General features: G+C 40.8%; 1 protein-coding gene across 1 annotated transcript; it reads left to right on the top strand.

The window, feature by feature from the left end:
* The first annotated feature begins 15,045 nt into the window (after positions 1 to 15,045).
* LOC136389073 (heterogeneous nuclear ribonucleoprotein C-like) lies at positions 15,046 to 16,389 on the top strand. The gene is given in 1 exon segment (XM_066360850.1): positions 15,046 to 16,389. A coding segment is annotated over 1 exon segment (885 nt). The 5' UTR covers positions 15,046 to 15,216; the 3' UTR covers positions 16,102 to 16,389.
* The last annotated feature ends 427 nt before the right edge of the window (positions 16,390 to 16,816 follow it).

The raw sequence follows: 16,816 nt of genomic DNA on the forward strand, positions 1-16,816 counted from the left end.
TTAAAAAATATGCCCTCCCTGGCCAGTTGGCTCAGCGGTAGAGCGTCGGCCTGGCATGCAGGGGACCCGGGTTCGATTCCCGGCCAGGGCACATAGGAGAAGCACCCATTTGCTTCTCCACCCCCCCCTCCCTTCCTCTCTGTCTCTCTCTTCCCCTCCCACAGCCAAGGCTCCATTGGAGCAAAGATGGCCCAGGCACTGGGGATGGCTCCTTGGCCTCTGCCCCAGGTGCTAGAGTGGCTCTGTCACGGCAGAGCGACCCCCCGGAGGGGCAGAGCATCACCCCCTGGTGGGCAGAGCGGTAGCCCCTGGTGGGCGTGCCAGGTGGATCCCGGTTGGGCGCATGCTGGAGTCTGTCTGACTGTCTCTCCCCATTTCCAGCTTAAGAAAAATACAAAAAAAAAAAAAATTAAATAAATAAATAAATAAATAAAATATGCCAGTTTGAATTACACACACACACACACACACACACACACACACACACACAATCTCAATAGTATTCTAAACAATTGTTTAGGACTTAGGCCAACTAAAGACTCTTTCAAAGATGACTATTTATTGCTGACTTTGGGACATTGTTTAGTGTTGTTGCGCTTGTTGATAATGAAAAAAGGGACCACAGTCAGCCAGTTTTATCCCTATTTCTAAATTCTCTATAGATAATGTCCCCCCACCCCCACCCCATTGCCTGGACCTAAAGCAGATCATGCCCACCGCCCCATCCTTGGCATGCCACTGGGGACATTAAGACTGTCTGTATGCTCACACTGAGCCCAGAATTGTCTCGGGGCTTTATATGTATCAGAGGCAGATATTTTTATCCCTTATTTACTGATGAAAAAAACTAAGGCTGGAAAAATTTAAACAAAGTTCATGAGACAATCAGAAAACTGCAGAATTAAACTCAGATCCATCAGGTTCCAAAACCCTTGCTCTCTAATGGATACCAACCAGCTTATGGAGAGTCACAAGACTTGGACTCTAGTCCCAAATTTTATGTTCCTAGTCTGAAAAGGGCTGGCTGGGGTCAACTGATACCTAAGATGCTTTTTAGCCAAAAAAAAAAAAAAAAAAAAAAAAAAAAAAGCTTTCTTTTTTTGGGTACTGTCTATGAGCCACGCAATTTCACATATGTTTTTTGTTTAAAACACAAAAACAAAAAACCTAGTGGAGCAGGGGCATAAACTGAGATGCAGAGATTCAATAATATGCTGAAGGAATATCAGAGTTGAAAAATGGTAAAACTGGGATTTAAATAAAGACCGGTCTGGCTCATGAGGACAAATGCTTAACCTAAAATGTCTATATGCCGTAATGAGACTGTTCTCAGTTAGATATGCATGTTAGAAAACACAGAGTGATGTGGTGGCATTTTTAAAGCCTATAAAACATTATAAAATTATTTTATATTCCTATTCTACAAATATACTTTTTCATAGGACAAACTGCTGAAAATGGTTCTCAATTATTATATCCACAGACAAAGAAAGGGGACATCAATGTGTGTAAGGTCTCGAGCTGGAGGGGAGAATCAGTTTAATTCTCTTCCAAATTTTAAAAATTACAATGTCAAAAGTTCCAGGCCCAAGCGTGAAGAGTCAGGGTGCAGGGAAGCCGGCAGAGAGTGACACGGGGACCTATTCACTAAGTGCCTTTCCTTAGGATGGAAACCACTCTGGCCTCAGCCACAGAAGGCAAGTCTCTGTCCTAAAGACATCGGAAGTCTTCTTATTTGGGCCTTTATTGTCATTCTGATGGTTATCCTTCAATACATTTAGGGTGCAGCAGTGAACAGATAGCGACATGCCCTGTCTTCATAGAGCATGTGGTATCACAGGCGAGCATTGGAGCAATCAAACCTTCTTGCCCCCTTTGTGCATCAGTGGGAAGTCACTCGCTAGCACTGAATTCACAGAGACCTTCCCTATTGATGTGCAGTCCGGACAGAGGCCACACCAGCTCTTTTCACCTTTGGCGAAAGGCTGGCAAAGAGCAAGGTACCCAAGCCGGACCTGACCTCCTCCAAGAATGCCAGCCCTGTTTGCTCCCAACTCCACACAAGCTCATAAAACCTATTTCTGTCCTGTGCCACCTGGGCGCATGCAGCTTGTTGGGAACTTGTCTGTACTGGTTGGACAAATACAGGTAAGAATGAAGAGGCAAGGACAGACTCGAGAGTCTTCATGAAAGGAAAATCGCCTGTTTAGTGATTGACTGGACATGGGTGCCAAGAAGGTAGGACTCCAAGTAGGATCCAGATTCTTTGGCCTGTGTGGTTTGGGAATGGATATCTCTTGATCGAAATATCAGCCAACAAGACAATTAGAGGAGAATTACTTTAGATAAACTGATAAGAATACTTATGTGAAAATATGAAAAGAAGTATGTTCAATTTCACCAAATTAGGGCACAAAGTGGTATTCACCCTCCTTTTAATATTTGGATCAAGTGACTATAGTCCTCTCTCCCCTCACAATCTTGAACCCCATAATAAACCACTCAGCATCAAGTGTGAGTCTAGATACATATGGAGAAAAGTGAAGAATGGAGTCAGTTCCCTTTGGTGTCTCTGTTCTTCGCTTCCATCTGACATTACCGAGTGTGGCATTGTAACAGGCACCATGCGAGTCTTTCACATGCATTACTGTGTTGAATTTTCACCGACAACCTACGAGAATGATCTAGCAACATACCCACTTTCCTTGTGAAGACACTAGACCCCAGAGACAGGAGTACACACAAACCATCCAGATTTAGAGACTTTGTCCTCCCCTGTCCCTTGCACCCTGATGTCTCTGTCCTCGTGGACAGCTCTGACACTGGTGATGTTACAGGCAGACAGTGGGTTACCCACTGGGAATCCAACAGCAGCAATGCCTGTGTGCTCTCAAAGCTTGCTCAATGCCCATACTACCCACCCTGTTTGAATAATCTCCCTCTCCATGGCTTTGGACTCTTGAGTCTCCCTAGAAGAAAGGCAGAACTCTGGGCAACTGGTAGTGACATGGGAAAAAAGAAAGCCCCTACCTGGCCTAGGACATGAGAGGTGGGGCCAGGTCAAGATCTCCTACCAATCAGGGAGTGCTAGAACAGAGGTCAGCTTTGTTCTAAAGCCATTATAATAACATAATTGGAAATCGGAATTGCTAAAAAGCAAAGCACATCTGTAACGCACATTAGAAAATTTTTTAAACATATTTTAAAGATTTTTATTTATTGATTTTTGGAGAGGGGTGAGACAGCTAGAGAGAAGTAGGGAGAGTGAAAAGGAGGGAGAGAAGCAGGAAGCATCACTTGTAGTAGTTGCTTCCTGTATGTTCCTTGACCAGACAAGCCCAGGGATTTGAACCAGCGACTTCAGCATTCCAGGTCGACATTTGATCAACTGTGCCACCACAGGTCAGGCCACATTAGAAATTTAAGTAGAAATTCTGTAGGGAATTTTTTAGAAAAAAATTTAGCAATACTAACCTTTAAATAATGAAACCCATGCTATGGTTCTTCTGAACAGGAGGACTAGAAGAGACCCCACACGACAAAGCGGTACCACTGGGACCACACCTGTGGTTCCTGTGAGACTCGCATTCAGTTACACATGTCTGTAGACACAAAGCACAAAGCCCCAGGCCACAGAAGAACCAGGGTTGCTGTCAGAGTCATGGGGGGGTGGAGATTAGAAGAAGTCGCTGTGACCCAGACGTCTGGAGAGGTATCCAGCCCTGACCATGCTGCGCATCAACACCAATCCCATGAAAACATTTTCAATCAGTCTGCCCAAATTTACCTTGGTAGCTCGAGTTACACGCTTGCCTCTTCTGGGATTAAGAGGGAAAACAGAAAGAAATCAAGCTGGTATGTCTAATCCCTAAAAACTCCAAACAAGGGTCAGTCATGCATTCTTGATAGGACTGTGTTAATACTTTGCTCTTTATTAAGAGGTCAGCTGAACTAAGAAAATGAAATTCTCGTGACCTGTTGACTTTGTTGCATTATTAACTGAAATTATCCCTGAGCCAATATGTGACCAATTTCTTTCTTATTATTCACACATTACCCAATAGACTCTAGCTTCTTAGAATTCTAAATCTCTTAGCGATAATTTAACAGCAACACCACAATGTCTCATTGTTCTCTAGTGAGAGTCATCTCCGTGTGATCCTTCCCAAGTCCATTATTCATTCTTTTCCTTTCCTCTGGCTGTTATTTCCCTTCTCAATGGCCAGATTATGAAGTTTCTCATGGTACCAAATATAGGCAAATGGCTAGAAAGGGGAGACGGTCTTGAGTGGATCTTGTTCTATGTGTGAATACTAAGCAAAGAGCAGCCCCTATTACCATCCCATTCTAGATATATTTTATATTCGTCTGTGTGCTGCTTTCACTCAACCAGTGAAGTCGACTTGCTGTTTAAATGTAAAAAACATAATACTATAAAGTTTTGCAATAATGTTTCAGAAGGATTATGAAGTATAAGTAAGTTTAGTAATGCCTAATCAGTTAGACCATGTTCATTAGCTTGAAGTGAAATGAATGCTGTATTAAAACTATTTTCCCCAGTTCAAAACCCCAGGCTCACCTGGTTAAGGCACATTTGATATGAGAAGTGACTACAAATTGATGCTTCCTACTCCTTACGCCCCCCTTCTCTCTCTCTCTCTCTCTCTCTCTCTGTTTCCTCTTTCTAAAATAAATATAGAAAGAAAACAATTTAAACAAGAAAGTGAAAAAACTATTAGTATTACCCATCTAGATTGAATGCTAGAGAGATAAAGCAAATGACTGGGGACCTACTTACTCCAGGAGTGTTTGCAATACAAAAAGCTTTCTCTCAGGTGTAACACTTATCCATGGATTACTTTTAGTAAGTGGTTATTAAATACTACATCTGGAAAATCAAAAGAATATATAATAATTTCTGTCCCTGAGGAGTTTGCAAATTTATAATCTTGAAGGATGGATAATCCTTTTAAAGTAATATTAACACAAGTCAGTTACAGCCCACAAGATGTTTAGAATCTAAAGTCAATCCCTAGGTTAGTATAAAAAAAAATGTAGTGAAAATATACCTTCACAATCTCGTAAATGATCCATTAAGTTCAATACACACAGTTTAAGTTATAGTGTTTTTAAATGTATAATAGACATGTTAACATATGGAATATAATAAAAGCAACTGTGAAAAATGCCCTTTTATATTCATTTCCTATAAAAATTTTACTGTAAATTATTGTTAATAATAGGAAAAGTTATTGTTAACTCTAGGAAATTAGTGTCATAAATACATACAAACTATAATAATTCAGAGGAAACAGGATTTACCCCTTAGATTATCTCTGCAGTAACAGTTTCCTGGTAGAACATCTGTTTATTTTTGAATAGTAGATGTAATGGTCAGGGTTCTCCAGAGAAACAGAACCAATAAAACCTGCAGGATAGGCCAGCCAACACAAAGACCCAAGGAAGAGTTCGAAGTTAAGTCCAAAGGCAGTCTGCTGCAGAATTCCCTCTTCCTCAAGAGAGGTCAGTCTTTTGTCTACTCATGCCTTCCACTGATTGGATGAGGCCCACCACATACAGAGGACAATCTGCTTTATTGATTAAATGTGTAATGTCATCTAGAAAATACTTTCACCAGAACAGCTCAAGAGACATTCATCCAGATATCTGGGTACAGTGGCCTAGCAAGGTTGACACATAAGATGAACCAACACACCAAACTTCACAGAAGGTTTTTATAGGACAGGTAATCACACTATTACCCACAGGCCAAATTCAGCCTGCCATCTGTTTTTTTGTATGACTCACAAGTGAAAAAATAGCTCTTACATTTTTAAATAAAAGGCAGAAAATTCAAAAGAACACATGAAAATTATATGAAATTCAAATTTCAGAGTCCATTAATAAAGATTTGTTGGAATGCATCGATTTTTGTGTTGTCTGTGGCTGCTTCCACACTAGAGTGGCAGAGTCAAGTAGCTGATGAAGACCATATGGCCACAGAGCCTAAAATATTTATGATCTAGCCCTCATGAAGAAAGTTTGCCAACTTCTATACCAAAAATAAATGTTTATGTAGGAAAATTTATATTTACATCCTCCAAACTCAACACAACATTTTAAACAAAAAAACTATGGAGAACAAATGTCCAGTTGCATTCCAATACAACACTAGAGCACCAGAACGGTGCTTACGGAGGGTGCCTGGGAGACACCACAGGGTCATATTTGATGTGAAAAGATGATAGAAGCTTTTCATTTAAACTGACCTCAAGTCTCTTAGGGCAGTGTATTAGTTTGCTAGGACTTAGTGATAATGTCCTAAAAACTGGGTGGTAATATCCTAAAAATCAGGCGGCTTAAACCACAGAAACTTACTGCCTTACAATCATGGAGGCTAGAGGTCAACAATCAAGTTATGATGGTTTTTTCCTTCTGATGGCTGCGAGGGAAGGATCTGTGACAGTCCTCTGTCCTGGGCTGGCAGGTGACTGTCTTCTCCCAGTGTCTCTTCACATCGTCTGGCCTTCATGCATATTTTCTATGTGTGCAAATTGCCCCTTTGATAAGGACATCAGTCATGTCGATTAGAACCCATCCTAATGACGTCACTTTAACATGAGTACCTCTGTAAAGACGCTATCTCCAAATTAGCTTCTGAGAAGAGGTCCTGAGGGTTTAGATTTCAACATGTGAATTGGTAGGAAAATAATTCAACCCATAACAAGCAACATACAAAAAAATAAATTATCAACATAAACCACAGGAGTGTAAGCAAAGCTCCATTTTGTAAACGTTTTACATCAGGTCTTGACCCATTCCTAGGAATATTTACCAGAGCATTCTTTGTGTATCTTCAGCAAAACCTGAAGTAGGAGGGAATCAGTGAACTCCTTGGAGGCCAATGGGTTCTGAGAATTTTCCATCATCCACCCGGTTGCTGGCCATAACCCTCACAACCAGCACCAAACCATTGCTGCTGCGATGCTTCTTCTTTGCCTCCATCTCTATTTTCTTCATATTTTGTATTTGTACATCATTGGTGAATATTTATTCACACGGGAAGTTGACTGTTTCTTGTGCAATTTTTGCCTATATTTTTATAAGAAATATATTTTTTGTTGTGTGTTATTTGCCACTGCACATTGTAAGGGTGTTTAGATCATAGTATGTTACACATGTTATTTCTTATAAAGTAATTGCTATTTGATTTAAGTGTTTCACACCCTAATATAGTTTCTTGCTTAGACATAGCACTGATGGCAACATTTTAGGAACTTGATTGAGGGTGGTTAGCATGATATAAAATATGTTTTAATTTTTCTCCTAACGTAATGGGAAATAAATTCCTGATTAACATTTTACTACAGAACTTCTGAATTTTAGAACTTGTTTACTGACATTGGTTATAGACGCCAGTATTTCTCAGTGGAGAAATGATAGAAAGGTAGCAATTGAACTGTGACTTCTTGAACTTGATTTTATAAAAACAAGGTCAGTGCTTCATGCTAAGGTGAAAGGTGATGAGATATAGAAATACAGTGTGTCCGTAAAGGCATGGTGCACTTTTGACCACAGGTTGGGTTCTTTGGTCACAGGAAAGCAACAAAAGATGATAGAAATGTGAAATCTGCACCAAATAAAAGGAAAACTCTCCCAGTTTCATATCTATTCAGTGCAGTTTGATGTGGGCTCATGCACAGATTTTTTAGGGCTCCTTAGGTAGCTATCCCGTATAGCCTCTACAGACTCATCATTGACTGATGGCCTACCAGAATGGGGTTTCTCCACCAAACTGCCGGTTTCCTTCAACTGCTTATCCCACCGAGTAATGTTATTCCTCTGTGGTGGTGCTTCGTTATAAACACGCCGATATTCATGTTGCACTTTGGTCACAGATTCGAATTTAGTGAGCCACAGACCACACTGAACTTTCTTCTGTACCGTCCACATCTTGACTGGCATGGCCGTGGGCTGCTCTGCTGTATATACATGGTGTTACGTCATCAGCTGCACATGCGCGCATGCTGCCACATCATCCTACAGAAACTGGGAGGGTTTTCCTTTTATTTGGTGCAGATTTCATATTTCTGTCGTCTTTTGTTGCTTTCCTGTGACCTGTCAAAAGTGCACCATGACTTTACGGACACACGGTACAAAAGTGCCAAGCACCTGAAAAACTAGTGACATGCTAGCACTCAACATGCATAGAAAGGTAGAGAAGCAGGGCTTCACCAGAAAATATCAGATCACAGAGCATCTTGGGTTCTAGGCTAAATGATAGGTAACAGAGCGTTACCATATATTTATCTAAAACTTTTATTTATTGATATGTTTTTGAATGAGGAATACAAAAGCTTGCTTGGGTGGGAGTAGAGGAGGGCTAAAACTAGATACATCTTGGCCAATGTGGCTTTTTCGGAATAGAAATGGATGAAAAAGCTTGGTTAAAATCCTCAGGTGCCCCCTACTGGTGAGGGGGAGATGACAGTGCAGAGAGCACACGACCAATTCCTTGGCTGCAGGAATAACATGAAGAAAATACTCTTCCTTAGAATGTAATAATAATGAAAATCTCCTAAAGCATATTTCTTCAACACTTGGGAGCATTATTCTCTGAAAAGTAGCCAATATTCAATAAAAATTCAGATGGAGGGCTGAGAACAAGAAGAAGGATTTCTTTCTCCGGTGGTTAGAGAACATCGGCTCAGTGATTTCATAATTTGTGGAGAAAGGAAAACTACACGTCTTCAGTTAAAATACTTTGAGAAGTCTGAAAATGGTTTGGAAATAGATTTACAGCCTTTCACTTTAATGGGCGTTCAGAAAAAGCCAGACTGGAAGCACTATAGGAGAGTGTAGCTCAGACGAGCCCCTAAGAGTCAGCTAGCGCCACCAGAAAGCACACTTGGGAGGCAAATACAGTTGAACCTTGAATCCTGAACAAGGGAGCAAGGTATGACTGCTCCAGTTCCTTGGAAAAAGCTTCATATTCTATCACACCAGAGGATGAGTCCTGTCACCATCCCTCGCCCGTCCCTGCTGTGTTATTTCTCCTCTGCATTGCCCTCCTCTTCCTTTACACTTGATCTCTTTTCTCTGGAAGTGATAAGGGGCATACATGGTTGAGCATCTGGAGCAGAAGAAGTGAGAAAGAAGCATTTCCTTCTCTCCTTTGCATCGAGTTTTCATCAGTTGTTTTTAGCAATTTTCTGGCCAGTTTTGAAAATAACCAGCTATGAGCTCATTTAGGTAAATCAGTTAATGCCTCTGTGCCCTGGTTTCTATAAGATAAGAAGAATGGAACACACGCTCTTTAACAGCTCTACCTAGGGTAACTTCAAAAGCACTATTTAAACTGTAGAGGTCAAGGTGATCTGGCTCTACCCTACTCTGCCCGTTTAAAGCCCAGAAAACTTCAGTAGATTTTTCAGGAGTTAGAAATTGAGCTGGAATCAAGACTTTAGACTGCTCCATTCCAAACTCCACCTCTACTCCATTCTAATGTCTTCTTATTTGAAGTAGAAAAGGCAGCCTAAATTCTGGAGAGATAGATGGAGCTTTGACTCTATACAAGTGACCAATTTTCCAAAACCCAAATAATTTTTTTTCAGTTCAAATGATTTTTAAATATATATGTGTGGTTTGTATGGTCCTGTTTATTCAAGCTTTTCTGACTTTTTGAGAGCCAGCAGAGAAGAAGGATTAAGAACAGAAACCCATTAACATGGCCAGAGAGTTGAACTCCACATGAAAAGATGTCCAGTTAAAATTCTTCAGTGGCAGGTATGACTGATGGACTTTTCTAAAAAAATAATAACAGCTCTATTTAGATGTAATTTATATATCATTTGGTTTATCTGCTTACAGTGGCAATTCAGTGGGTTTTATTCTATTCACAGCATTGCACTACAATCACCACAACCAATTTGGGGATATTTCCATGCCCCAAAAAAGAAACGGAATTCTAAGGTAGAGTGACATGTATTGCAAACCAAGTATCCAATCTCCATCATGCTTAGGTCACAGAAAATGACAGCAAATGAATGTTTATAAGAAGGACAGTAAAATCTTCTATTTGTAATTTGTATCATATTTATTTGAGAGATACACACACAGAGAAAGAGAAACATTGATTTGTTCCTGTGGGTGTTCTGACTGGGAATTGAACACACAACTTTGGCATATGTGGATGATGCTTTAACCAACTGAGCCACACAGCAAAGGCCATACCGTACTTTAAACTATACATCCACATGTGTGACTTCATTTTGTATGCTCAATGCAAATCTGTACTGTAATCAAGATAACGCTGTCTATATTTTATAAACGAAAGAAATAAAATTCAGAAATATTAAATGATGGCAATAATTTCATTGTGTAGGGAAACCTAAAACACAAATCTCTTGATTCTAAATCCTGTAAATTCTTTATTTCTGATTAAATTAATGGGGGTAACATCTGTTAGTAACAGTATATCATTTTCCGTGTGCAACATTATAATTTGACTCTGTGTACTCCTTGGTGTGCTTCCCAACTGGAGTCTAGTTTCCTCCCATTGCCATGTATTTGACCCCCTTTACTCACTTTGCCCCACCCCCCACCCCTTTTCTCCTCTGGTAAACACCATTCTGTTGTCTGTATCTATGAGTTTGTTTTTGACTGTTTTGTTAGTTCATTTGTTACTCTCCACTTTATATTTCATATAGAAGTAAAATTATATGATTTTTCTCCCTTTTCATCTGATTTATTTCACTTAACATAATACTCTCAAAATCCATTCATGTTTCTGCATTATTTTTATCATATAAAGTTTTATACATTTTAGATTAGCCAAAAAATCCCATCCCTGAAATCCAGTGACTTCACAAACACCTCCATGGCTCAAAAAGTAGTCAAAATGACGAGTTTTTATCTGAATACCTATGTTATTTCATTTTCTATCACTGCTAACCATGGAGATGTCTCTATACAAATGAAAAACTGTTTTAACACCTTGACACTTATTGTCATTTTGTAAGTCTTTCTGTGATTTTTATCATGGTAATGAATTTTTTTTTTCTTTTACAGAGACAGAGAGAGAGTCAGAGGGAGGGACAGACAGACAGGAACGGAGAGATGAGAAGCACCAATCATTAGTTTTTCGTTGCGCATTGTGATACCTTAGTTGTTCATTGATTGCTTTCTCACATGTGCCTTGACCACAGGCCTTCAGCAGACTGAGTAACCCCTTGCTTGAGCCAATGACCTTGGGTCCAAGCTGGTGAGCTTTATGCTCAAACCAGATGAGCCCTTGCTCAAGCTGGCAACCTCGGGGTGTTGAACCTGGGTCCTTGGCATTCCAGTCCGACACTCTATCCACTGTGTCACTGCCTGGTCAGGCTGAATTTCAATATCAAACTCTATTCATAAAGTATTCATAAGTCAAACAAAAGAATAAAACTAGATAAATACTGAGAGTTTCTTCCATTTAAAACAAAACATATTTAAAAATTTTTTAAAGTGAAAAAATTGAATTCAACATTTATTGCATGACTACAATGTACCAGTCCTTGTACCAGTACTGGTAATACAGAAACAAATAATATCAGTTTTTTGATACATTGACAAATTACTTTTTCAGCTGTTTGGTCTTCAACTTAGGTTATGATTGAGTTCACTGCTATTATGTGGTGTGATATGTAAGCTAGTAAACTAAAATTATAGGATACAATCAAATAGTTCTTCATCTGATAGGATCCAAGAAAGAAAGGGTGCTTGCTTTACTTGACAAAGAAATTTTTAAAATAACTTTAAGCAATAATAACCAATGGTAAGAGTTTGGAAAGACCTGGCTCTTCTTAAAATCAATATAAAAATATTTTTATAACATCTACTATTTAGATTTAATAATTTCATTTCTAAAGAACATAGCTTATAGCCTGACCAGGCGGTGGCGCAGTGAATAGAGGGTCGGACTGGGATACGGAAGGACCCAGGTTCGAGACCCCGAGGTCCCCAGCTTGAGCGCAGGCTCATCTTGTTTGAGCAAAGCTCACCAGTTTGGACCCAAGGTCGCTGGCTTAAGCAAAGGGTTACTCGGTCTGCTGAAGGCCCGCGGTCAAGGCACATATGAGAAAGCAATCAATGAACAACTAAGGTGTTGCAACAAAAAACTGATGATTGATGCTTCTCATCTCTGTCTGTTCCTGTCTGTCTTTCCCTATCTATCCCTCTCTCTGACTCTCTCTCTGTCTCTGTAAAAAACAAAACAAAACATAGCTTATAGAAACAATCATGACATACCTAAACCTATAACCAAAGAATGTTCAATTATGCCCTGGCCAGTTGGCTCAGTGGTAGAGCATTGGCCCAGTGTGTGGATGTCCCTGGTTTGATTCTCAGTCCAAGCACACAAGAGAAGCACCCATTTGCTTCTCTACCCCATCCCCTTCTCTTTTTCTCTCTCTCTCTTCACCTCGTGCAGCCATGGCTTGATTGGTTGGAGCAAAGTTGACCTCAGGCACTGAGGATGGCTCCATGGCCTCTGCCTCAGGTGCTAAGAAATGGCTACATTCCTGAGCAATGGAGCAACAGCCCCAGATGGGCAGAGCATCACCTCCTGGTTGGCTTGCTGGGTGGATCCAAGTCAGGGTTCATTCAGGAGTCTGTCTCTCTGCCTCCCCTCCTCTCACTAAAATATTTGTGTGTGTGTGTGTGTGTGTGTGTGTGTGTGTGAGAGAGAGAGAGAGAGAGAGAGAGAGACAGAGAGACAGAGAGACAGAGAGGAACAGAAAGAGGAATGGACAGGAAAGGAGAGAGATGAGAAGCATCAATTCTTTGTTGTTCATTGATTGCTTTCTCATATGTGCCTTGACCAGGGGCTACAGCAGACTGAGTGACCCCTTGCTCAAACCAGGGCCTTGGGTCCAAGCTGGTGAGCCTTGCTCAAACCAGTTGAGCCCACACTCAAACTTGGCAACCTCGGGTTTCGAACCTGGGCCCTCCACATCCCAGTCAGATGCTCTATCCACTGCGCCACCACCTGGTCAGGCAAAAATATTTTTTAAAATTAATAAAAGAATGTTCAATTAAACATGATCTATAATCTATAATAACAAAATATAGGAAGAATCTAACAGAGCACAGAGGTAAATGGTGAAGACAGGTATAATACAATTGTATAAAGAAATATATCATATAAGCTTCATGGACATGAGAAGTTTTGTCTATTTTGTTCACTGCCTTATCCTTATCACCTGACACACAGGATGTTCAATAAATATTTTTAATGAATTCATGAAGGAAGAAAGGTATTAACATGGCCATTAAAAAGAATATTATTAATGTCCCGAGTCCAGACATGAGGCAAGACTGGATGGACTCAAAATGAGGGACACGCCCTGGACAGTTGGCTCAGAGGTGGAGCATTGCCCAGGGAGTGGAGGTCCAGCTTCGATTCCCATCAGGAGAAGGAACTATCCGCTTCTTCATCCTTCCTGCTTTCTTTCTCTCTCTCTTTCTCTCTCTTCCCCTACCACAGCCATGGTTCAAATGGTTTGAGGAAGCTGGCTCTGAACGCTGAGGATGGCTCCATGGCCTCCCCTCAGGCACTGAAATAGCTCAGTTGCCAAGCTCAACAGAGCAAAGGCTCCAAATAGGCAGAGCATCAATCACCCTGTAGGGGCTTGCCAGGTGAATCCCGGTCAGGGCACATGCAGGAGTCTGTCTCATTGCCTCCCTTGCTCTCCAACTCTCACTTAATAAAAATTTTTTTTAAAAAAAGAGGAAGATGCTACAAAATGAAAAGTCTGTACCATCTGTCAAAGAGGAGAACTGTTCCAGATTAAAGGGGACTAAAGAGACACGACTATTAAATGCAATACGTCAGCCTGGATTGGATCCTGGACCAGAAAGAGATGAGACATTGTAGGGACCATTGGCAAAATTTGTGTGGAGTCTTGATGACAGTGTTGTCGTTGTTGATGTTCTGATTTAGATGATTATATTGTGGTTATATAGAAGAGCAGCCTGTTTTGGGGGGGAGGGGACACAAACAAGAGTCTGAAGAGTGACAGAACATCATGTCTCCATCTTTTTTCTCAAATGGTTCAGAAAAAAGATTCATCATAATGTACGGAGAACAATGAGACAAATGTGGTAAAATGTCAAGAATCGTGGCATCTTGGTGAGGAGGATATGGGAGTTCTTTTTTCCCCTCTTTATTGAATTTGTTGGGGTGACACTGATTTATAACTATGCAGGCTTCAGTTGCACAATTCCGCCACACATCAGCTCTACACTGTATTGTGTATTTACCACCCAAGTCAAGTTTCCACTCCACAAACCACTTATTTGATGAAGACTCTTCATGAGTCCTGGCCAATTAAAAACACATTTTAAAAAGAACAATCCCAAATACTTAAGTTCAATTTTGACTGCCCTAATTAATCAGCCTGCCAATGTAATATATTTCTTCACAAAACTTTTTGATTGGCTATCTTACTAGTAAAAGAGTTTTCCCAGAGACCACAGCTGGCTCCAAACAGCCCACCAGCGCTTCCCTTTCACAGTAATAGAGCTGAGAAAAGTTGGCTTCCGGACCACAGGACTGAGTGAGAGACACCACTCTGCATCTTCTGTTCTCCTCAGGTGTTGTTTTTGACCATGCACGGTAAGGGTAAGAGACAGCCGGAGTTCATCAGGAGTCCCAGTAACACCACAGCAGAACCTTGACTTCAGCGCCTAAGTTCTCAGGCCCACTAAAAGTCTATAAGCCACCCACCATTACTCATGTTTCCCAAATAAACAAAGACTCCTTATACTTTCATTGCACAGGTATGGATTGGATTAATGGCAAATCTACTATTAGTTTAAATAAGTCAACTATGTGTACTATGTTCCAACAGCTGGAAAAAAAACTAAATAAAACAGTGTTTTTATTTATTATATAACAGGAAATGGAAAATGAAGGTATATGACAAGTTTTAAAAACTGACAAAATTTTGTGAAGAGACGGAGACTGAGTGGTTTTGCCCACGTTGCTCACCTTGAGCAGCAAGTCGGCATCTCCACTGGCAACCCGGGAATAGGAGATTCAGAATCAAATCTCTTTTCCCTTCTCCCTCCAGGATACAGATCACTTGAAACGTAAATTAGTGGAACTTTGCTTGAGTGAGATTTTTTTTTATCTTCAGCTACATTTCAGCTTTGTGACGAACCTTACCATTAAAGACAATGGCCAACAACGTCACCAACAAGACAGATCCTTGCTCCATGAACTCCCATGTATTCACTGGGAATCTCAATACTCTTGTGGTCAAGAAATCTGATGTGGAAGCTATCTTCTCAAAATATGGCAAAATTGTGGGTTGCTCTGTTCATAAGGACTTTGCCTTCATTCAATATGTTAATGAGAGAAATGCCCAGGCTGCAGTGGCAGGAGAGGATGGCAGAATGATTGCTGGCCAGGTTTTAGATATTAATCTGGCTGCAGAGTCAAAAGTGAACCGAGGAAAATCTGGTGTGAAACAATCTGCAGCGGAGATGTATGGCTCCTCTTTTGACTTGGACTATGGCTTTCAACGGGATTATTATGACAGGATATACAGTTACCCAGCCCGTGTTCCTCCTCCTCCTCCTATTGCTCAGGCTGTAGTGCCCTCAAAACACCAGCGTGTATCAGGAAACACCTCACAAAGGAGCAAAAGTGGTTTCAATTGTAAGAGTGGGCAGCGAGGATCTTCTTCCAAGTCTGCAAAGTTGAAAGGAGATGACCTTCAGGCCATTAAGAAGGAATTGACCTAGATAAAACAAAAAGTGGATTCTCTACTGGAAAGCCTGGGAAAAATTGAAAAGGAACAGAGCAAACAAGTAGGAGTAGAGATGAAGAATGATAAGTCAGAAGAGCAGAGCAGCAGCTCCCCGAAGAAAGATGAGACTAATGTGAAGATGGGGTCTGAGAGGGGTGCAGATGACTCTGCTGAGGAGGGGGACCCACTGGATGATGATGATAATGAAGATTGGGGGGATGACCAGCTGGAGTTGATCAAGGATGATGAAAAAGAGGCTGAGAAAGGAGAGGATGACAGAGACAGCGCCATTGGCGAGGATGACTCTTAAGCACATAGTGGGGTTTAGAAATCTTGTTCTATTATTTACTTACCTAGGCACTTGTCTAAGATCAACATTTCCACCAGATCCTCTGCCCTAGTACCTTCAGCACATGCTCACTGTTCTCCCCATCCTTGCCCCTCCCATGTTCATTAGTTCATATTGCCCTGCGCCTAGTCCCATTTTCACTTCCTTTGATGCTCCTAGTAGTTATGTTAAGTCTTACCCTGTAATTTTTGCTTTTAATTTTGATACCTCTTTATGACTTAACAATAAAAAGGATGTATGGTTTTTTAAAAAAAATGACAAAGATCAAACAATGTATGTTCTTAAATACTCTCTGAATTAGGAGATAAAGTAACCCACTGAGAGGGAGAGGGCAGGGCTGAAGCTGAGGTTAAGGATTTCAGGAGAAAGCAAAAAGGTTTAGAATAACTGGAAATATGCAAGAGTCCAAAGGGAATGAATATAGGAATTGTCAACTAGTAATGAAGACCCATTTGAGTTTGAATAGCAGGAATCTGAAGAGACCAATCGGCATGGTGTAGTACTTTCTCAACCAATGTTCAGGAGCCCAGAAGGGCAAGCAAATAATATATTTCCAATAAGTTCATCAGGCCTAAGCTTTTGCAAGGAGAGTCCAGAAGACTGTCCAGCAGGGAAAGACTAGGAAGTTCTGGTGGAGGACAGGATATCATCAATCTAATCCTAGGCTGGGAGTAGA

The sequence above is a fragment of the Saccopteryx leptura genome, chromosome 1 (assembly GCF_036850995.1).
Source record: "Saccopteryx leptura isolate mSacLep1 chromosome 1, mSacLep1_pri_phased_curated, whole genome shotgun sequence".
Taxonomy (NCBI): domain Eukaryota; kingdom Metazoa; phylum Chordata; class Mammalia; order Chiroptera; family Emballonuridae; genus Saccopteryx; species Saccopteryx leptura.